This window comes from Heterocephalus glaber, unplaced genomic scaffold, assembly GCF_053883595.1.
Source record: "Heterocephalus glaber isolate CG9 unplaced genomic scaffold, H.glaber_assembly_v1.0 deba00001781, whole genome shotgun sequence".
Classification (NCBI taxonomy): Eukaryota; Metazoa; Chordata; class Mammalia; order Rodentia; family Bathyergidae; genus Heterocephalus; species Heterocephalus glaber.
This window is the reverse complement of record NW_028258467.1, coordinates 7,717,772-7,741,713: the sequence shown is the minus strand read 5'-3', so window position 1 is coordinate 7,741,713 and position 23,942 is coordinate 7,717,772. Positions and strand designations below refer to the sequence as shown.

The following is a 23,942-nucleotide window of genomic DNA, read 5'->3' as shown; positions in this document are numbered from 1 at the left end:
AAATTCAAACAACCATAACTAAGACAGAGGCAGACCTCTTCTGAATCTCTTCTGAACTCCAAGCCATCACCCAAAGAGACTTTCCTTTGAGTTGTCTTCTATTGTAGGTAGTCACACTGTATCCACACACCCTGTGTGTCCTTATTCCCTAGCCTGGTATTTCTGAGAGAACTACTGAGGGTGGTAACGCATTAACAAGCGCTAGCCTTGTTGACTATGTGCTGCACATGTTTTTGAAGTACTTCACATAAATCATTTTATTCAGTCAACAATCCTAGGAGTGAAGAATCCCCATTTTACACCCAGGGAAACTGAAGCTGTGAGAGCTAAGGAGAGTTTAGAACTGAAATTTGAAACCTCAGTACATAATAAGACTTCTCCTCTCCCAGTCTCCTCCCCTTGCATCCTGTGCCAACTTCTAGGGCATCCATTCATCATATTTCTTATGAAGATTTGGGTCCACAGAACAGCTTCTAATCCTAACCTGGGAGCCATGTCTCTGTCTGTGCAATAATGTTCTAACCAAATTTGTACACAAGATGCAAAAACAAATTATAGGGCTGGGGATTTAGCTCAGTAGTTTTGCCGCCTGCTGCACAAGCACAAGGACCCGAGTTCAGTTCATGGTACCCAAAACAAAACAAAAACAAAGAATGCAGGCAAGACTTTGAAATGTAGGCTCAGAAGGTGGTTGGGTCCACACTATGAGTAGATAGACAACACTGGAAAGAGGAGAATGACATGCTTTCTGTTGCATAGTTTGTTCATCAGCAATGTGCATAATAACTAATAATTTCCTGGGAAAGGTGAATCATCTGTTAGGAATAAACAGCTGAGACTCTTTTCTGGGAAGGGTGCAGGCTAGGAAGATCATGGCAGGGTTTCTGGTGCCCAGCTAGGTGCAGGGTTCAGGGTTTCATGCCCAGTGCTTATACCTAATGTGGAGAAGATACAAAGGCTGCATGAAGGACAGTTCCCCAAAGCAAAAGGCAAAGTTCAAAGATCAAGCCAAGATGAGTAGAAGAGTAGATTCAGGTAGGGGCGATACAATGGGTGAAATACAAAGTTGGGCACAGATAGCATGGTTGTTGAATTCCACAAGGCAGAGTCAGGAACTTGCCAAGGATTTATCTGTATGTCATTCCCACAGCCATTTATGTGGGGTGAAATGGAGTAATAAAAGACTTGCTGGAAGCAGGATCATGAATTACACACAGGACTCATTTGGGCTCCTTCTGTAGCATTGTATTGGGTAAATACACCAAACTCATTCCGTCTTCTTCTTTCTCTTTATAGATGGAAATCTTGTTTTTGTTTTGGTGACAATGTCCTGCTTCTGGGGATGAATTCTGACTGGTGTAGCCAATCCCTGAAATCCTAAGTTCTTTTGCCAGTGATTGATGTAGAGACTAGCCGATGAGAGAATTCTGCAGAGAAGGCTTCTGGGGATGATTTTTCTTCCAATAAAATTCAAGAGACATAAGTGGAAAACTTATCTTCCCCTTCCCTTCTGATGAGGCTGGAGTCACATGAGGAAGTGGTACTGGGAGAGAGGCAGTCATCTTGGAAGAAGGAAAGGCCAAGGGAAGCACACAAATTTCAAACTGCTGCTCTGATATCAAAAACACTCAGAATTCTCCCTGGAATTGGTAGATGAGTACATGTTTTTATCATTTAAATACTTCCTAATCTGCTTTTCTGTAACTTTCAGACAATAGTATCCTGACAGACAGAACTCATAATTTTCAAGTCTTTTTCATAGTATGTTCCACAGCCAACAATGTTCAATGAGCAGTTGAGTTTCAAAAAGGTTGCATTATATCCATCTCTCTGGATTTCACCTTTGAATATTAAACCTCTGAGCAGTCCAGCAATTACAATTTCTTTAAGTTTTACTTAACTTTGCATTTTCTGAAATGTATTAATCATAGAATTTTTCTTGCACCTCTTAATTTTATACAGAACAAGCACTTCAGAGAGTCCATTTTCAAAACAATCATTAAGATTTGTGAGAAAAATAAAGGAGACTGGAATGAACAGGCTGTGGATATGGTGATGCCTGCATAGTGTCCATGTGCTCAAAAGGAAAGGGGCAGTTTTGTCTTTCTCCATTATCTGCTCTACCCAGGGGGACAAGAAAAGAGAATGAGTTTCACAACCCATCTGTATCAGTAAATTCTGACCACGAGCCCAGATGCACTAATAAAGGAGTACACACAATATCACCACTACAGCAACTTTCACTCATCCTGTACAGCAAACATTGAAAAGCATTCAATTGTTGCATTTAAAACATGTTTTAAGTGTGGCTGAAAGACACTCTTAAATGATGCTGGTAAATAAATAGATATTTTACTTCCATCCTTCTAAGAAAAAAATGAGGTTAAGTAAAGTGCATTTCATTGAGATGCCACTGAACAGTTCAGTTTCAGATTTCTTGTAGAAATCCTAAAACCTGAAGTGCCTCCCACAAATAAAAAAAAAATCACCTTAAAGGAATTTTCTTTTGAGATTGTAGAAGGGCTGAACATATACAGCAGAGAACAGAGAGAACTGAGGAAGGGAGATAGACAACAAAGGAACAGAAAAAGGAGGAGGAAGGAAAAAACATCCACAAACAAGACAGAGACAAAGACAAGCATCCTGAAATCAGAAATGACATTAGGGTCTTCCAGGGAGTCCTGGAACCAAATGAGAAGAGAAACACTTTACTGTATTCCCTTTGGTACCATTTTAATTGAACCACATAAACCTGTGTTTTATCAATTCAAATGTGTTATCTATCAATTCAAAACATAAATTAGTTTAAAATGCAAAAAGAATGACTACAGGAGCAATAACAAATAAAGCAAAGGCCCATGATGTTAGAGACGGTATTAGAGGGGCTACAGAAGCCATACTGAGCTAAAGTAATGATCCGATCTGTTAGCTCAAACCACTGCTTGAGTACCTTCAACAGAGAGGGGAAGGCTCCACTGCTGCTAGGCCACACTCTATGGACACTGTCCTCGTGAATGAGAAATAATCCTTCAAACTGCAAACAACCACTTCATCAATTTCTTCATCCTTCATTTGCTAGGGGAGTCTCATTTGCAACTGAGATTTCAATATTATCTGAATTCTCGGGAATTTATTAGCACCTCTGGAGACAAGAAGCAGACATTTCTCTTTATCTAGCACTGACCTAGTTCTGGCCATCGTCCCCCTGCAAACAGGAGGAGAAATCTGAAGTTGTAATACATTATTTACTAGGATGAACCAGTAACTCAGACTGCAGAGGAAAAGCAATCAGAGAGCTCAGAAAAGCTTAAAACATCTTGAAGGCTGTTTTATGAAGTAGTCGGAACCAATGTTGGCACAGGTGTTTAGGAATGTAGTGGATAGAGATGAAAGGTTAATGGAGAGGGCCATGCTGGGACAGCACATAAAATACTTTTGCATAAAAGGAAAAGAAACCTCAACTCACAATCTAAGCTTCATGCAACTGGATTCTGCTGTTTGCTTTATATAAGAACTTAACAAACCTGATGCCAATAACAACTACAAAATAGAAAGAACACTACAAATCATTGCCATCTTGAGACTGCTGCTAAGCAGATGCTTTGAAATGTAACAAGGTGGTATAGAAAGGCATTAGACTCATGTCATAAATTATTTTTATGATGCTCCTTGGAGACCAATGGTTCCCCAACCCCAAACCTCACTGCTCAGATTTTCAAAGCAGCAGATTTTTCTCACTTTCATAACAGTTGGAAAACATGAATATAAGTCACATTGGCCGATAAGAATTGCAAAACTCCATCAGTGACATTAAAGATAAATTGATCATGAATGCAAACTCCCGCTCCCCAAAACACGAATACATTTAAAATAACCAAATGGACAGGGGACACACTATTGAGAAACTCTGATATTTCTTAAAATGCCATGCTCATGCCAGAAGGATGTCAAACTGAGATACCATGAAATGCAGAACAATGTCACCAACTTCACTTAGAAGCAAACCACTTCTCCCCACCTAGGAAACACTTTTTATATCCAATACATTTGAGAATGGAAAGTCTCCTTCTTCCATATATGTACACAAATGCCACTGAAATCAAAAGGTCCGTGAATGATTTGAATTCTTTAGAAAATGCCCTTGACATATGAGTTACTCATTCACCCCAACCCACAGCAAAAGTGCGTTTTTAGCCACTCAGCAAAAAGGCTGGTATTCACATTATGAAGCCAGCAGGGTATCCTTTTGACCTTTGTTATTACTTAGACCTCATGTTGTACACAGAAAAAGTACAATGATACCAAACAAATTCCCGAAGAGAAGTATTTATTGCTGAATCTAAATCAAAAAATCCATACCTACTATAATGGCACTTCAAAAGAATATATACGGTATTTACCAGCTCAATCAATACTAAATTAGCTGGGATAAATATTTTCAACTCTACCAGTCTTAAGATGAAGCCTGTTATTTAGAACCTGGGTCCTGAGAGAGACAAGAAAATTTTGCTTATCACACAGAAATGAAAACTAGGAAGCATTCCACAAGCAGGTGCACCTACCCTTAGCTGCTCTCTTTCACAATTCATCTGTTGCCTCGAAACCTAAAATGAAAAGAAAAAAATGGGGACAGTCAGCAAGTTCTGCACACACACACACACACACACACACACACACACACACACACGAAAGAAAATAGAGTTTCTTGTAATTACCGGGCTCAAAGAAAACCCAGAATTCATTGATTATGTAATTAAATTTTCTTCAGTTTACACAGCCCAAGCTTCACTCGGACCAGGATGAGTGGGAGACTTAAAGTTGGAGGAGAGCAATGTTGGAGAGAATGTGGGCGGCAAAGCCTGTGCAAGGTGAAGGCTCCCTTTCAGGTGTGCAAACCTGGCTTGCCTTTCCTGGCAGCTGGAGACAGTCTTCTCTCCTGGCTGAATTGAGTCGCTTGGGATTAGGCAATGATAATCCCACCATATCTTCTCCAGTGTTAGGGGCCAGTAATGTCAATTACCTGCCTTGGCAAATGGGTTACACTGAATGGCCCAGTTGTAAGGGGATGGTAGTAACTGTCCACAGCACATGTTCAGGAAGATTCTGAGAGCAGCACTTATATGAGGAAAAGAACCCCTCATCTGTTTGCGACATCTGCCATAGCTCAATAAAGGGAAATTAACAAAACATATGCCAATTATCTTTGCCTTACCAACATGCTTTTCTAAACATTCAAGGATGCTTCATTAGTGTGACCATATAATTTATTATCCAAGCAGGAAATAAATGTGAGTTAAGAGGGATGGGAGGGAAAGGATAACAGGATTGTACAAAGGATATGGCTGAAAAGTGAAGTTAACAAATTAAGTGATATACGGTCACTCTACATATACCTGCACTGGTGGACTCCTCTACCTCCAATGCAAATGGCTGAAATGCAATTTAGATCTGCATTTTCAATGTATTTTGTATCCTTCTAGTTTTCTTTTTAATGGATGAAAAAGCTTTTGACTCCAAGCCCCTGACAGTGTACTGCAAGTTTTTGAAACTTTTACTAAAGGATAAGAAGGTTTAGAAAACAACTTCTGATGTATATTTTATGTATTTTGTACTGAAAGCTTTTTACTTTTTCTAAAACAAACAAAAAAAATAATCTTTAGGATGCACCAGAACTCAAAACCTGTATATCAGTGCTGTTCTATATCCTTTAACCTAGAAAAATGACCACTAGGAACAACTCTTAAGAAAATAAGCAGAGACATACAGAAGTGTTTATGTTCATATTAATTAAACATAGCATTATTTAGGAATGAAACATGTAGACATTATACTATTTATGAAAAAATTAAAAATAGATCAGTGACACGTTATGGAATAGCACAAGCCCTAAAATCATGCTTTTGAAAAAACCTGGAAAGTGTTCAAAAATACTCTTTAGCTTTTAGGAAAGGAGCTACAACAGTGCACAAATTTTATAGTTCCTGTTTTGTTAGTTCACTAAAGAAATTGATGAAAGATATAATCAAACAAAGACAAAAGCACTGGGAAGGGATATTCAAAACTAGTAAAAGAATATGGGTACAATTCCATAAACACACATAAAAATCCACACTTGTATCTTATTTGAAATGGTTAACTTTGTGTTATATAAGTTATACCTCCATAAGTTGTTAAAACATGAAGGGGGCAAATGCAGGAAGAGAAAGACCAGATTAGCATTTGCCAGAGATTGGGGGACTGCATGATGTCTATGGGGTTTTTTTGGAGTATGTCAAAGTGGACCACAATAGTTGTGCAAGACAGAATGTACTTAAAGCCAAAGTGTGCACCTCAAGATCATTAAAATGATAAATTTTATTTCACGTACATTTTATCACAAAAAAGAAAGTAGATGGTAAGGTCTCGTACTGGGTAAGATGGAGTGAAGACTCCTCACCAGGTCTGCATGCTGAACATAGCTTTGCAATCTGGGCAGAAAGCATGGAACGGACGGTGGGCCCTTGCACACACACATACCACTATCCCCAGGCGTCCAGCACTGATCATCCCATGTAGGTAGAGTCCCAGGAGTGGGTCTCTAGCTCTGTCTTGAAAAGGGTGAGAAAGAATCTTAATGCTTAGAAAGTGAGGGAAGTCTGTCCCCCTGCTGCTGCAGCTTCCAGGTAACCTGAGGCTATAGCATCAGTGGCCTGAGTAGCAGCGGCCACAGCAGCCACCTAATGTCCAGCAAAAGAGCAACAGTCCTTTAGATTTGAGAAGTCCGTGAACAGGGCAGGCATCTGGGAAGAACCCATTTTTCTGGCTCAAGAACAAAACAGAAAAAGCTCTAGGATACAAAAATTACCCACTTGAGTGTCCTGGAGAGTAAAGAATTGGGGGAAATGATCCCACACAGTATTTTGAAGAACACTTGAAATCACCTCTGAGTTGCACCTGTGTATCTGACCTTAGAAACATTCCATACACTATGTTATGGTTTATATCTAGATCCCCTCCCAACAAAGCCTCTTGCACTCATGGGTGGGGCTTTTGGGAGGGGATTGGATGATGGGGGTAGGATACTCATCACTGGATTAGTGCACTGATTTATAGCTAAAATTTGTAGCTAAATATGATTTGAGAAATGAAGCCTGGTTGGAGGAGGTGGGTCACTGGGGGCATGGCCTGGAAGGGTACATCTTTCTCCCTCCTCAGGAGATCTGGGGCTTTGCTTCCTGATGGCCATGCCACACGCAAGCCACTTCTGCTGTGCTACCCTTGGAGCCAGCCCACTATGGAATGGAACCTCCACAGACTGTGAGCCAGAATGAATCTCTCCTCTTAATTTGTGGGTGGTGTTGGGTATTGTGTCTCAGGAATGAGCAAGTAACTAAGACACACTTTGAGAATTACGATAAGGGACAGACCACTACTCAGCCTCAGAATGGACACACGTGCAGGACACATCCAACTCTGACTGCACAGGCTTTGGCTCCAGAACTGACATTGTAGCCAACTCTGCAGCAGAGAGGCACTTTCAGCCTGAACCCAAGGGACTGACTGCTGCCTCCAACAGACCAATTAGCAGCTGCCACAGAGTTCAAACAACAGGCAGAATCTCATAACATCCCATGTGCCCAGGACACAATACAAACCACTCAGCTTGCAAAAAATCAGACTATCTCATCTCCCAGGGAAGGGGAAATCATATCACAGACACGAACACCAAGATGCCACAGGTATTGGTATAATCAAATAGAGACTTTAAAGCAGCTATTATACAAATGCCCCAAGAAGTGAGGGAAAACACAGCACAAACAATATGGGCAGTGCTAGCAAAGAAACAGGAGATATGCAAAAGAAGCAAGTGGAACTTTTAGAACTGTGAAAAACGATAACCTAAATTTTAAAAATACTATTGAATGAATTCAAATATATAATGGATATAGCAGAGTAAAATCAATGAACAAAAATACTTATCAATGAAAAGTATCCAACTAAACAACAGAGACCTAAAATTAGGGGCAAAGAAAAGAGGGAAATTCAGGGACTTGGAGAACTCACGTCACTCATGTCAGTGGAATTCTAGAACATAAAGATGATAGTTCACTGCAGAAAAATTATTTGAAGAAATAATGGCCACCCTCCCAACACACACATGCTTGACAAAAGATTAAAAACCCACAAGTTCAAGAAGATATGAATTCTACAGAATTAAGCTCAAAGAAATCTACACCCAGATATATTACAAACCACTGGAACCTGAAAGAAAAACTGAAAGGCAGCCAGAAAAACATGATGTGGTAATTTAAAGGGAACAAGAGCTCAATAATTGTGAATTTAAGACAAACGTAAATCAAAACAAAAATAAGGAGGAGGGAAGAAAGTACCATACCATTGTTAATTGCTATAATAAAAAACTATCAATTTAGAATAAAAATTCAATGAAAATGTTCTTTATAAAGTAATGTCATGGCTAGGGGCATAGCTAAGGGTGGAAGACTGGCCTAGCATATGCAAGGCTATGGGTTGCATCTCAAACATGCAGTTGGGGAGAGGAAAAAAGGAAAGAAAGGAAAACAAAAGATAAATATGAAGATAACTAACACATTTCATTGCCAATGGACCTGCTCACAAATAATAGGAGGTTTTACAAACAAAGGCAATGATATTTGAAAGAAACTTAGAACAATAAGAATTAAGGAAGATGAATGGAAATTGTAAATATATGCATAAATATAAATATAAAAGACAAGTGTGCTCCTCTAGAACTCATTAAAATACACAAAATGAATTAAATTTTAAAAAACAAAGTTGACCAATGAGCTTCTCTTTGTATGTACAACAGAGAGAGGAGAGGGCAGAGACATGCATGATAATCAAGTTTTTGTTTCCCCCATTTTTAGTGAAATAAAATTATCAAATTAAAGTTGTTTATATCTAAAATGTTTGACTTGATATTTTGATAGATGAAAACATTGAGGAAAAATTAGTTAATGAATGTGGGTGTTAAGATTTCTACATTGTACTTTCTAGGTAAAACACTGATTCCTTGTAGAATGAGAGAAGTATCTGTACAGTAACCCTTATAGCCTTAAAAAATACAAAAAGTGATATACCAAAGACAAAAGATGTTAGACTAATTGGATGCATACACACGTGTGCGTGTGTGCACTTGTGTACACATACACTTTAACCTAAACCTCACACTTGCTATGAAAATTAACTCAAAATGGGCCACATATCTAAATGTAAAACATAAAACTAAATGAGTATTGCATTTATAGTGATGTCCATTCCTTCTTCTTCATGCTTTCCTATAGCTTTCAGATTACCCTTTATGACATGCTGCGCATTCACAATCAGAACACCTTTAAGTATCATGGCCTCACCAAAATACAGGTGCTTCTTAAAAAGTTGTGGCTCTAGTTATAGCTTTCATTTCATTAATTTTAAAAAGTCATAACAAGGTTAATATTTTTAATGTCTGCCTTTAAAAATCACAAAGTTTTTACAGGTACACAGAAGCACAATGATAATATTTATGCAATGAGGAGGGAAATCATATTCTAATATTCTGGCTACAGATAATATGGAACACAGAACCCAAAAGTAGTTGAATAAATAGGTCTGTGGCCCTTCCAATGAAGTAGATCAAGGAAAGTGAGATCTGGGGCTGATAAAAAAGACATTCCAGGTAATCTCTAGACTGGCCCTGTTTTGTTTGTTAAATTATTTCTGCAGAGCATCCCATATTGTTTGACCTGTGTTATAGTGGGAATGTCTTGTTTCTCCTTTTGGGCCATGCTCTTTACAGTTCCATAAATTATTTGGGAATTGGATGTCCCCACCCCCACACTCTACCTACAGCCTACAAGGGTCTACATCTGCCCCTATCTTTTGGATTGCAAGTGGGAGTTTCTGGCCACATTGAGAGTTGACTAGGTGATATATACAACTTCTGTGCCAGTTGCCAGGGAGCTCTGTTTCCTCCAGTAGGGGCTTTCAAGTGCAAATATACGATTCCCTCTCACCACTCTGAAAGCCAGTTCTGAAGACGACTGAAACACATCCATCATGGGCCCGGGTCTCTATTGCAAATGTGCTAATCACAAAACATTCTAAATGGGATGGAACGATGCTTTGAGGACTCAACAAAGTTATTGCAAGACTTAATGAGCCTCTTTAAATTTTTTCCATAACCACGATGGGGGAAGTTTAGAGAGAAAAAGGCACCTATAACTCTATATTGTCCGCAATGAAGAAAGACCCTTGCTGTGCTCTTTTTAAAAGCCAGCCCTGAAAAATATCTTAAATGTACACTTTACTAAATGTCATTTCATTTGGAAACTAACATGTGATTTTTTTCCCTCCCATGGCAGTAATGCACAAAACCAATACATTTTATGGCCTAAATGAAAAAAGGGAAAGTGGAAGGTTGGGCCGTGCTCCTTTAAGATGCTTCCAGAATCAAATACCATTCTCAATAGGGCTGCCAAGTAAGCACTTATGAAAGGTTAGAAACTGAAGCAATAAACTTCAGCCTGAGACCCTTTGCTCTCCTGGTTGAATGAGATGTTTAATAGCAAGGATCCATCTTCCCTCATTGCCAACCTTCATCTATCCAACCCACAGAAGACTCTTTATCAGACTGACTCCTTTCTATTCTTCTCCTGACTTTGAGCTCTCTCTTCTCAGTTCTCACTTCAACCCCACCTTATTACCAGCCTGATCTTCCATCCAGCTCTGCAAAGATGAGTACTGAGGCTTGTCAGCTTTCTTTTTGCTAGAGATCAGAATGACAACACTTGGAACTGGAGTGGACTCGCTTGTCTGATCACTAATTCCTGTGTGCACATCAAGAGCCTTCTGGGTATCAAGGTTCTAGGTCCTGGGGATGCACTGGAAAAGGAGACAGCAGGAGCTCACTGTCTGGGTGGGGAAAGCACAAGCATATCCACAACGACCGCAATGACAATAGACAACATATCGGCCACAGTGACAGCTCAGACAGGATCCTGGCACAGGGGAAGGACATCAGCCTTATCTGGGAGAGTCGAAAACATATTAGTATTTTTTATTTCTTTCTGTTTTCTTTTTTGAACACAACGTATGCAGGGAAAAAATGAAAAGCATATACAGAAGAGACAAAGAGGAGGTGTAGAAAGCTCAGTGAGATTATGGAAGAGCAATAATTGATTATGGCAGAAAGGGTAAGTAAACGTGGGAACTGGTTGTTAAGAGATTTACTTGAATTGAGAAAAGCAGGATTCAGACGTGATGAGAAGACAGACAATAAACAAATGGATAATGAGGTTCCAGTTTTCCTGTTTGGATTGTAAATTCCAGTTTTTAAGACATTGGTGAATCATTATGAAGAAAAACATCAGAAAAGGTTAACACCAGAGAACTTGATAAATCAACTCAATGGGTAGCTGTGTACATTTTTTCTGATTTTTCTATCATTAAAAATTCTTCTGAAATAACATGGAATTCTCCCTAAAGCCATGCTACAAAGCACCTAAGATGAGTGCCCTAAGGTCTACCTTTTTCTACATGCATTTCAAAATGATTATGTCGATTTCACATACATGTTCTGAGTAGATGCTAACTGTCCAGTACTCTGCAGGGAACCAGGTACAGATGGAGATGACACATAGTACATCTTCCAAAAGAAAAGAATCACAGAGGGGAAAAGAGGAATAAAATGAAGATTATAATGCAGGGTCATAACTGGAAAACAGGACAGCACAAATACTGAGAGAAGCAGCACCAACCCAGCCTGTTAGTGGGACAGTGTAGGAGACATCAGAAGGCATCTCTGAAGAAGAGATCCTTGATTGACCCCGAGTGGGTGGATAACAGTTGGGAGGGTTGACCTTCCCAAGAACTGGAGAAGACTAGGTTACAAAGGATAGAATCATAGGTATGTCAAAGTATAAGTCAGAACATTGGATTGGGGGGGATAAATCCATGTTGTAAAATATCCTTTACACTTTGCTCAATTTTAACTATGTTGCCTAGAAAATAGTTATTTAGTCATTTTTGGTGGTGAAATGCATGTTATATTAACAGTGATTAAAATGTATGAGATATCTATAGAAGGCCAGCAAACATTTTAAGCACTTTCTGAGGCTGAATGTGAGCAATGATTACACTTTTATAAGCACATAGTGTTTGCAGCTTCTTTTTACAGGTGGGGAAACTAAAGCACAGTAGGGTCGTGTGAATTCCTAAGTGAAAAGCTAGGAAGGGTTAGAAGGGGAGCTATCACCCCCTTGGCTTGATTCAATTCCCTCTCTGAACAATGATTCACAGTTGTACCTTCCTCTCGGTATCAAGGAAACCAGCCACATCCAGACATCTACATCCTGAGCCTTCCACTCCAGTCCATGTCCCCTTTGTCATGAGCAGATGCTCATTAGCTCCTCTGCCCAGACTTAATGGTGTTTACACTCTCCTAGTTCTCTACAGCAAAACTTGCATGGGCCATGTAATGTGCACCCATAAGTGCATAGGTGTCTACTACTGGCTTCTTGATGTTTTCACTGGGCTAACTTCCACTACATTAGATGTGTCTGATGCCAACCCAATGGGTCCATCTGCAGATACACTTTTCTCCTCAGTGGAAACTGGAGGCTCAGAAACTGGATTGTCTGAGTTCAGTTTATTCCACTAGCCATATTAAATAATCTCTCTGGTCTCAATTTCCCAATCTGTATAATGGAGATAAGATTGCACCTGCACAGTGTTTAAATTTTTGGTGAGAATAATATAAGATAATCCTTTTAAAGTACTAAATAATTCACACTAAAGGATTCAACAAATTCTAGCACTTGGTAAAATTAATGTGAGAGAGAGGGGGTTTCAGAAGGAGCACTGGGTCAACTGACTTGGGATTTAAACTGACCTGGATTTAAACCGATTTAAGCTTAAATCCTGGCTATGTTCCCCCAGGAAAGCTTAATTCCTGGCTCAATTAATGACACTTCTGAGCCTCAGATTCCTTTTCTAAAACATATGAGGGCAATAGCTCCCTTGAAATTTTGAAATGCTTGATTCTTTGTTTCGAGAAGCATGGAAGAATTCGTACTATCCTTTGAGGGGAGGGACAGTTATTCTCATATAGAATGTGCATTTCTTTTATTCAGTGGTCCCTTCCTGGGACTCTCTAATAATTCAAAGATGAAGAGGAGGAAGGACAATACCTTCATAGAACAGACTTTCAATGGAAAACATCAAGGCCCATCAGAACTAATATAAACAATTTACACTTTCATTTAGATTACTTCAACTTCTTGCAACGTTCATCAATTGTTTTGATAAGTTCAAACAAGCAGCAGCCACAATAATGTAATTCAAGTAGCTGAGTAATTTAGCTGTAGGATTGTTGTAATAATTCAATGAGATACTATACGTAAATTATCACATCCAGGTGTGGCCTGGGACATAGCAGGCAAACCACTAATGGCAGCTATAAATATCTCCTCAGAGCACCAAAAAGGTAAACCCAGACTAGCTATCTTGAAAAAGATCAATGCCAATTTTGTCGAGACATTATGGATTTTTGTGTGGATTCTCTTGAACAGGAAGGTAAAAATACATGAAAAAAGTTAAGAAGTCTACAAAGGCCTGTCGGCCCCGAATAGAATATAATCTATCAAATAGTTTTATTCAAGCCCACTGCTTTTTGAAAATTGAACCTACAATGCAAGCATGTCCTCTGACCCAAGACAACAGATACTTTATTTCAGATAAGCAAATACAGATCTCGTTACCTGTAGTGGCAGGTGTTTCTTTTTAGTATAAGGAGGGGAAAATGTGTGTGGCGATAGTAAGTGCTGAGGATTCTGAAAAGGAAGTGAGGAATAATAAAAAACAAAAAATCACAACAATGACTCAAGCCAGCCGTGATCAATTAACGATGACAGCTAAGCTGTATCAATGAAGAAAATGCCTTGGAAAGAAAGGGGGCGTGCCCAGCTCCCCGAATACACTTTTATTTTGACCCTGGCGAGAAGCTGAATCTGCTGCTAAAATCTTGTGTGGCTTTGTAAAATTACCAGCTTTCAGAGGTGGAAGGAGAAGGAGGAAAGAGCTTGGCAAGGCTAAGTACTGAGTAGAAAAAAAATAACAATGGATTAGATGTTATATGTAAACTCGGACAGATAAACCCAAACGCTGAAAGCTCTAACATATTTAATTTATGGCTACAGTCCTTTGGGATACTTTATTGAGCCCATAGTAAAATTTTAAAATACTTAGTGGATTTTGTCCTTGAGTGGGCCGTGTCATGGTCCTTTCCAGGCAGCACACAATGGCTAGCTCCTCTTGGCATTCCTTTATACGTCAGATTGCTGGATGATATCCATGCTTCTATCAAGAAGGCCTCTGTGCTGGATGTAAGTCACTGGAGAGATTCAAGGGTTGGGTGTGTGACTAAAGGGGATGCCCTGTGTCAGGCTGGCCCTAGAACTTGAAGGAGCCTCAAGTTCCAGGTCTTAAAAAGCTGTTTTCTTCAGAGAAAATGCTTTTTTACACTTGTTCTGCCAAGTGTTAAGGACTCCATTAGGCACAGGAGAATCCCCTAAGTCGGATCAGGCTGTCCAGGCCTAGGGATTACATAGACCAACACCAAACCAAAGGTGGCAGCCACAAGCAGGGTAAGATCAGGATCCTCTCCAGCTTCTCCTCTCTGCTGCCTGCAAAGCTGTTTCCTAGAGTTCTGAATTTCCGGTTTGATGTTGGTCTTGGAACAAAAGGGCAGCTCCTGGCTGGTCAGACACATGTACTCACCATACCAGAAAAACCCAAAACTGATTTTGCCACTGATCTCTTGCAAGATGGGGAAAACATATTGCCTATTATTTATTCTAATTATAATCCATTACCCCAGGCACAGTTTTATTCTGCAGATTTAATAAGGTATTTTGTGAACCGAGGCAGAAGAGGGCTGGAGAAACCGATTGAGGTTATTATAAAGATGATTTCTGTTTGTTTCCTATGCAGAAACAATCACCATTCCTTTCTTCCACTATCGAGGGTTGTAACTGCTGCCCCCAGGTCTTACCCCAGCCTCTTGCTCAGACCAAGAAAATTCAAACAATATTCACTAAAAGATCCTGAGGAACTAACAGGGTTTGGCATACTGCTCTGAACCAGTCCCCTGGGACCATCATTACCCCAGAGCCAGAGCACTCTCATTATATAGCATGAACATCTCAACTTGGATTTTCCCATCATGCCCTTCTCTACATCGACAGGTGTGAAAAAATGGAGTGGGCTAGGCAGGTGATTTGCATGTCATTTGCATATCTATCTGGATCAGTTCTCAGGATATTTTCAAGTTAAGATATTTTACTTGACTTTTTTTTTTGCATTTTCATAGGATGTTATAATTTACCATGATCCTATCACCTTCCTAAAGACCCGTCTCTGAACACCTGGGGCTTTTGGGAGCTATTCTAAGTCTAAACCATAACATTGAGTTGATATTTAAAAAGCAAAAAAGAATGCCTGACACTCAGCATATCACATTCTTTTTTTAAAAATTAATTTTATTGGTACATTTTAGGTATGCAATATAATGACATTAATCATTGGAAATTTGTACCTTTATGTAATCTCTATTGGTTATTTAGCTCAGCGTTCCACCTCCTGCCTTGAAAAATAAGCATATCACATTCTATCAGTGCCCTTTCAGTGCAAGAGAATAAATGTAATCCAGCATTTCTCTTTCTTTTGTTGTGAAAATTTTGGGGGGGGGTGGTAAGTGGACAATGGCTTGGAACTACCTCACTAACTGTTTTGATGTCAGGTACGCAAAACCACAGCAGTGAAAACCTATGGTTTTGCAAAGTGGCTGGTGCTTTTCAAAGTTCTGTGCTGAAATATTAAAAGTCCATGCCTGTAGATTGTAAGGAATGTCATCAGAAACAGATTATGTGGCAATAGCTATGTTATCGTTTCAAAAAGGGGAGGTGAGCTAAGTCCCAAAGGACCAATTTTCCAGACAAGGAAATAGGGACATACATTGACTTTCTGGCCTGAGCCCCGAACATGGACATTCCCAGTCTGGCTTCCTAAACTGAGCTGACTTCTGCATAGGGAAAGGTCTTTACACCACTCTAAGAGTTTTTTTCTACTCCTGATTTCTAGTACTTTACAAAATGTCATCGTTTAAGAAATGGAAATGATCCTGCAGCCTGAGAGCTTCAGAAGTATTCATCTTCTAATTTTCCAGTTCAGCTGTCTGAAAGGGCTGGCTGGGAGCTGGTTGCTAGTGTCACTATGTGTGTGTGCGTGCATTCATGTGTGTGTGTATGTGTGTACGTGTGTGTTCATGTGCATTTACACCTTTCCTGGAAGGCCCTCTGGAAGATGTATGCTTCAGGGAATAAACAGTTCTTAAAACCCCAAACTTAAGGACTCCTTACTCGAAGAATGAGGTTCTCAAAAGTTCCGAGGGCTTCATGTAAATTACAGGCAATTTAACAGCAAAATCTAGGTCATCTGGCTGCTTGCTTTGTCATCATCAGTATTAATTAGACACTGGAAGTAATGAGTGAGCTCAGAGACCTCTTCAGATTTAAAATAATAATAATAATAATAATAAACCAACAGAGCAGAGCTTTACCTTCAGAAAGAAAATATTTTCACAAGTAGCATTCCAAAAGAAACTGAGTGGGAAAACCTTGCAATTAAATTCTGCAAATGTGCTCTGAAATAATCCCAAGGGAAGTCTTATCTGTATTTAATATTCAAATAAATATTCTTTTTGTGTGCAGTGCATTTGATAGGGTGCATTTTATTTAATTTAAGTGAATAACATAATCAGTATCATGAGGAATAATCACAAGGAGAAACAGAATCCTTTAACCAGGATAAATAGGCCAGCTCATGGGTGAGGGAAGCAGGGAAGGTGCAGACAACCAGGCACCGTTTCCCAGGAGTGTCCTAGGAGACACTTAATGCTCACATCTGGGCAGTGCACACAGCCCGGGCCTCACGCACAAGCCCTTGAGCAGTGCAGTCTCAGACCCCACCCCAAATGAGCTAAAAGGGGTTCTGCATTTCCTGAGAATCCCCCACCCCTGACAATTCCTATGTGTGTTGGATTTAGAGAAATGCTGATGTGAAGTATCCTTGCTGGGAGTTAGGAGGATCTCTGCTCTTTTTCCCTGCTAAAGGAAGTCCTTCCCATGGCTCCGGTCATGCGTCTTCATGCAGCAGGTGCCAACGGTCGCCAGTGGGATGTTCAAGATATCTCAGGAGCGGAGCGAAGGCTCAGGGCCCTCAGGCAGCCTCAGCTACGCCTCCTTCTGTCTACCTTTCAGAAGCTCCCTAGATTCGGTCAGAAGCTCCCTAGATTCGGTCAGAATCTTACATCCAGCTGGAGCCCGGCAGGGACACACGGAGCTGAGCGAGCAGAGTTCAGCATCTCTCTGTGACATTCCTGGTCTCCTGGTGGGCTGACTGATTCCATACTCAGCCTCCTCTCTTCTAGCGCCCTGCCAGGTCTTCCCAGCCCCCGTCGAGCCTCCTGCCTTGCTCATCCTACAGAGTCCTCATGCAGTTGGTGTCATCTTAATTATTGTCCCCATTCCAAGGAGGAGAGAAATGAGACCAGCTGAGATTCAGCTAGGTGCCCTGCATTAGGAAGAGGGAGAGTCAGGACTCAAACCCAGACCCACCTGGAGCCAGAGCTCTGGTGTGAGTCACTGCAGGAGGGAACACAGCTCCAGAACCACAGTGACATGCATACTTCCTCTCTATCATTGGGCCCCCACCCACTGCCACCAGCTCCACCCCCTCTTGGCTCCACTGAAGACAGGCACAGTGCACCAGTTACACAGTAGCGGCCCTTCCTGTTCCTGCTGACTCATGTCTTCCCCCAAGGGAAGCAGGTCTTCACAGGTCCCCAGAAGGGCATCCTTCCCTGAATGTGCATACACACTCCCAGCTGTAGCAATTACAGGCCTTAAACAAGTTTATCAGGACACTGTGTCATGGACCCGGAGATATTGTCTTTCCACCAGGAATTCTCAGATATGTGGAGACCTCATGTCCAAGTTGTGGTACTGTTTTAGGAAAGTTGTTGTCTAGGTAAAATACGTAGTGCTAATACTCTCTTAAGATTTCTTCAGCAATACTGACTACATCACCCAGACCAAAAGCTGTTACATCTTAAATGAAGATGATTTTACTTGACAGACAAGACAAAAACAAAGAACCAATAAAGACAGGTTTCTCCTTCGGGGCACACCAACATTTTTCTATTGGCCCCAACAGGCTGCTGTTCCCTGCCTGATTCTTATTGATCAGATTTTACTTTTTAGTTTATTCTCTTTCATCTCAGCATTACTAGCAACCTTTCGTTAAATTTACTTGGATACTAGGCTTCCAAACAGTGTTTAGACATGTTCGACCTTTATTACTTTTTTGATGGATAAACTACAGTTTAGATCACAAACTTTCCCACATACACATAGCTAAGTGGTACGGCTGAATTTACACTCAGACCCAAATGATGCTAGCACCTCCTAACATCTTATGCAGGCTTCTTGCCTGTGGGTCACAAATCTTTGGATGTTCCAAGTTTTCCTCATTCACACCAGCAGGCATACTCCTGTTAGATTGCCTATGATTGTTTACAGGTGCTTCCTATTTTCAAAGAAACTCAAAGGGATTCAAACATCCTCTGGGAATATCTCACAAGTGGAAGTCACAGTGATGTTTGGTTAAATGTACAAATGAGACCTTTTTATTGCAATTGAACAGAGAGTCTATGATGACCAAGTGTCAACCAGGAAAAAAATCCATCTCATTTGACTCCAGCCCTCTGCAGAGGCAGAGCAATTTTACAGCAGACCATTTATTCCAAGGCAGAGTGCGGACTGCATGCCAATTTGATTAGAAAATGGCTTACACATAGAGCAAGCCCTTCTATTACAGGGAGAGCTGGACTAATGAATCTTGGAAATGGAAGAGTCTATCTATCCTTCTTCAATATGTAAGCCAATTATTATATTGGATCTTGACTTCCAATATTTCTGCTTGCTTCCAGGTAGGGACACTGTGCCAAGCAACAGGTGGATGAGAAACCATGTTGTTCAGGACTGAGAATCTTGCTTCTGTGATGGAGATTAAATAAACAAACCAATTTACCTATTTTCTTTCTAATTTACCTACACCTATCTTTCTTTCTTCCTTTCTTACTTCCTCTTTCCCTTCCTCCCTCTCTCCTTCCTTCCCTTTGACTTTCCCTCCCTTCTGTTTCATTTTCTTTTCTTTCTTTTTTCCTTCCCCCTTCCTTCCTTCCTCCCTCCCTCCTTTCCTCCATTCTCTTCTTCCTTCTCTTTCATTTTCTTATCTTTTGTTCCTTGCTTCCTTTCTTTTTCATAACAAAAATGCAATCTACACATTACAGAGGTGATGGAAAAGAAATCTATTAGTTTTCCTAATGAAATCAATTAATTGGACTATTTCTTTGCCATCTGGAAAATGTCCTTACTAACTTCCTAGGAAGCCAGACTCTGAAAGGTGGGCTTCAGTCCCTGCACAGCTGTCACTTGTTCCTTGGACAGGGGGTAAATCAGGGTATATTGCTTTCCATCAGGGGAGAATTAAGGCTGAAGAGAGAAGCAAGTATGGGGAGTGATTTCAAGCAAAACCCTGCAGCCACACTGCCCACATCTGCACCTGGCTCTGCCACTTAGCTGCCCCCTGAACTTGAGCAAACCACTTACTCAACCTGCACCTTCAGGGCCCCTCCAGAAAGAAGGATGTTAAAGGCGCCCATCTTCTGGGATTGTTATGAGGTATTCATGGGTTTGTACTGAAAAAGCCCCTTAATCTGTTCCTGGCCCAGAGAAGTATTATATAAGGCTTGTTAAATAAAATAGATGCAATTAACGTACCTAGAGAGATGATTCATCCTCTCCATTTGGTTGTTTATTAATTGAACAAATATTTATGAGTGGCTACAGTGTGCTAAAGAGTTGAGTAAGGCTCAGCTCCTGCCTTCAGCAGACACTCAGTCTCATCCCGAAGGCAGTGTGTTCTTGACACTGGAAGGTAAACAGTGTTTAGACAGGAGTGTTCAGGAGGCAGTGCCGTTCCCCCAGGTGCTGTCAGTGAGCAAGCGTCCTGCCATGCAGAGCCAATGGAGGAGCATGTGGCCTGTGGCCTCAGGACAGCCAGCTGCCTTCCCAGCTTCCTCTCCTCCAGAGGGGCTCATCCTAGAGCACAGGAGCTATGGAGCTTGCTTCAAAGGAAGCTTGGCCTACAGAGCCCTCAGGTCTTTGTGGGAGGCAATGCACAGGCTGCTGTATGCAAATCCTTCCCTCTATCCAGGAGACACAGTAAGCAGATTGCAATGTCCGGATCAGCAGGTGCCAAGTGCCGGAATCTCTAAATCTGATGCAAAGGTGGCACAGTGCCCTCTGGCAGCAGGAAGGGGAGGAGAAGAGGGACAGGGCTGCAGTGGCCGTTCCACCTGAGAAGTGCAGAGAGAGTGGTCCTGCCTGCTCGCTGTGGACTGCCCACTGCTCCCTCCTGCCCCTCTACACAGACAGTCACAGCTGCTGAGAGGGGCTGGGAGAGCAGCTGTGCGAGGCTGTGTGAGCGAGGGCTGCATGGAAAGGACAGAGAAACTGACAGAGAGAGCGAAAGGGGAGGAGGGAGGAGCCCAAGGAAGAGGAGGGGACGTGCTAGAGGTGTAGGGGATATAAGCAGCAGGATATTTAAAAATGCTAGCTCTAAAGTGTCCTTGATCCACTTACTTCTGCAATTGTGTAAAGCAGCTCAGACACCTTTGTAAATCCATGTTGTCCTGGGCCTCCAAGTTAAACTACTGATTAAACCATGCCAACAGTGGCTTTGTAGCAGTTCCCAGGCCTAGTGGTCCTGAAGGGGAAGGAGAAGCATCAGCCTTCTCAAGGTGGGCCTTCTGCCTCCTAGGTGATGCTCCCTCCATTGCTTCAAAGTGATCCCCAGGAGCTAGTTTTAGGGAGACCCCAGGCAGAGAGAAGCTTCCTGCTGACACTTCTCCTTGAACTTAGGCTGAGCCCTCCCCTCCCCTTACGCAGCAGGCTGCCAGTCTTGCACAGCAGCTGGTCTGCTGCCTCCTGCTTTCCCTTTGTTCCTTCCGCTGCTAGGTCCAGGGCCTGATCCCAAGCCCCATACACGCTATCTGCTGGTGCCTGCCTCAGCCCACCCAGGACTTAGCTTTCTTTCCCAGCTAGGCTGGGGCTCCCCGCAGGGTCTCGGTGTTCCTGAAGCGCAGGATGGATCCAGAGCCCTTTTCCCCAGCAGCTCTGGTGATGGGGTTTAGGAATTCCAGGTATGCAGGGGATGCGTCTGGAGGAGGGAGCGCCAGTTTGAATCCCTGCAGCGCCATCTGCTGGCCAGCTCCTCTCAGTACTAAGGTTTAGGGGAAGACCGCCACTCCTGCACAGCTGGAACATGGGGGAAGGGTGACAGGGACCCTTTCCTGAGGCCAAGCATTGCTCAGGACCCCACTGAGGAGACCCACTATCTATCCAAAACCTCCCCAGGGCCCCAGGCCACGTCAGTTCTCCTCAGCTGCAAGGCTAGGAAGCACACAACAGCAAACCTAACATCTTGGGATGCAGCTGGCTTCATCTCTAACACTTCATCACTATGTGGCTGCCAAATACCAACCCTCCGGGGGCCTCTGCTTCTTTGTCTATAAAGTCAGGAGTCGAGCGAGGTGATTTTTAAGGGTCCTTCTAGTTTTGGCTTTCTGTGAGTCCTATGCGAAAAATGATCCAGGTTAAGGACCAGGAGAGTCCTGAGAAACAACAGGGCTGGCCCTGAGCGAACTTTGACCCCACTGCCTGAAAGGCTTGATCACAAGGACAGAACTTTCTGGATGCCATGAAGTCACCCTGTCCACTCAGATCCCAAGGCCAGGAAACACCAGGAGGTCCTGGGGCCTCTGACAAAGATGGCAGCCACCAAGCCACCCAGAGTTTCTCCTCACCCTCAAAGCCCGCTACTGTGCTTGTTTGTGGGATGAGGAAGCATCTCCCAACATCTCCAGGAAGTTTTGCCCAGGGGCCTATAATTATTGCCTCTTATTAAATAATACGTGCGTGAGAAGCTATGGATTATAAATTCATGGTAGATTATGTTTTAATGTTCCCCAAACAGAATAATAATTGCTAAAACTGCTTTGGGTATCAAGCTTCATCGCATTGAACTGCAGTCTAAGAATTATTATCTTAAGAAATCGCATATGGCACCAGGATGGCACAATGTCTCACAGCATGGCTCTCATGGCAGCCTCTGTCAAAGCCACCATGTCCCCATGCATTAATGTCCAGGGCCGGACATAAGTACCAGTGCTATAATTAAGGTTCAATTTGTAAATGCTTCATTAATATTTATTAAATGATTATTAGATGCTCTTATAATCTTTAATAAGATATTATAAAGCGTGTCATTAAAATGCATTAGAAGCACATTCTTAGCAAGCCATACCATAGCCTGCTGTTAGGAAATGCCTGGTTTTATGATCTTCCTCTTAAATCCTTTCTCAAGCTATGATTATCACAAGGATATAGAAACTTAAGTGGCTGTCTGATCAAAACATCCCAGGGGAGGGTGATGAATATCACCTGGAGGGAATCTGCAATGGTGAGTCCTCATCGGTGTCAACTCCATTTCCAAATTCTGTAACTTTGATCTTACAGGAAACATCTGCAGGAATAACAAACGAATTTGGCCTCCAGGTGATGAAAAATGGCAGCCTACTACATTGTGTTGAGAAGGGTTCTGAGGCTCTGAGTGGAGTGAAAAAGAAATAATGATCCATAGATGACCCCTCACTCTGACCGAAAAGAAGGGAAATGGTCATGTCATTGTGTGGTTTCTGTTTTGGTTGTCTGGCGTCCACATGTATATGGAAGAATGCATGAAAGAAGAAAGTTTCTTCTGAAGAGCATGTGTGAAGAAAATATGGAGAGAGAACAGATCTCCACACAGTCAGCATCTTTGATCCTCCTCCCTCCTTGCTCCTCCCCTTTCTTCTCCTGCTCCTTATTTTGCAGTACTGGGGTGATTGAACCCAGGGCCTTCACACCGGCCTACATCCCCAGCTCTTTCTTTATTTTGTATTTTGAGATGGGGTCTCACTATCTCAAAATAGGGTCTCACCAACCCACAATGTGGGAAAAAATCTTCACCTGCTCTTCCTCAGACAAAGGTCTACTATCTTGAATCTATAAAGAACTTAAAAAGATCAGACCTCCCAAATTTAAAGACCCAATCTGAAAATGGGCATCTGAAATGAACAGACATTTCTCAGACAAAGAAGTAGAAATAGCAAGTGAATACATGAAAAAATGTTCAACATCACTGGTCATTTGAGAGATGTAAATGAAAACAACGCTGAGATTCCACCTCACTCCAGAAAGAATGGCTGCTATCATGAAATCAACCAATAACAAATGCTGGTGGGGCTGTGGGGAAAGAGGAACCCTGCTCCACTGATGGTGGGAGTGCAGACTGGTGCAAGCACTGTGGAAATCAGTATGGAGATACCTCAAAGAACTAGGACTAGAAGTCCCATTTGACCCCGCTATTCCACTGCTGGGGATCTTCCCCAAAGAATTAAAAGAATCATACCACAGTGATATATGTGCACCCATGTTCATAGCAGCACAGTTTGTAATAGCTAAAACTTGGAACCAGCCCAAATGCCCATCAACTGGAGATTGGATAAAGAAAATGTGGGGTTTTTTTTTATAAAATGGAGTACTACTCAGCCATAAAAAATGAGAAATTAGAGACATTTATAGCTAAGTGGATGCACATTGAGGCAATACTCTTAAGTGAAATAAATAGGACACACATGTGTAAATACCGAATAGTTTCTCTGGTGTGAGAAACTGAAAGTGTAAATAAAGACTAAATGTATAATAGGTCATGTGAAATAG

The 23,942-nt window shown here is 41.6% G+C and overlaps 1 protein-coding gene across 24 annotated transcripts in view; it reads right to left on the bottom strand.

Annotated features, from left to right (window-relative positions):
* Nucleotides 1–23,942, bottom strand: part of Rbfox1 (RNA binding fox-1 homolog 1) — a 1,452,839-nt gene that overhangs the window by 558,439 nt on the left and 870,458 nt on the right. For all 24 annotated transcript variants that reach the window (XM_087202739.1, XM_087202724.1, XM_013065590.3 and 21 more), the window contains one exon: nt 4,563–4,604. In XM_087202739.1, coding sequence (XP_087058865.1) covers nt 4,563–4,589 — 27 coding nt within the window. In that variant the 5' untranslated portion in view covers nt 4,590–4,604. The remainder of the gene's footprint in view (nt 1–4,562; nt 4,605–23,942) is intronic.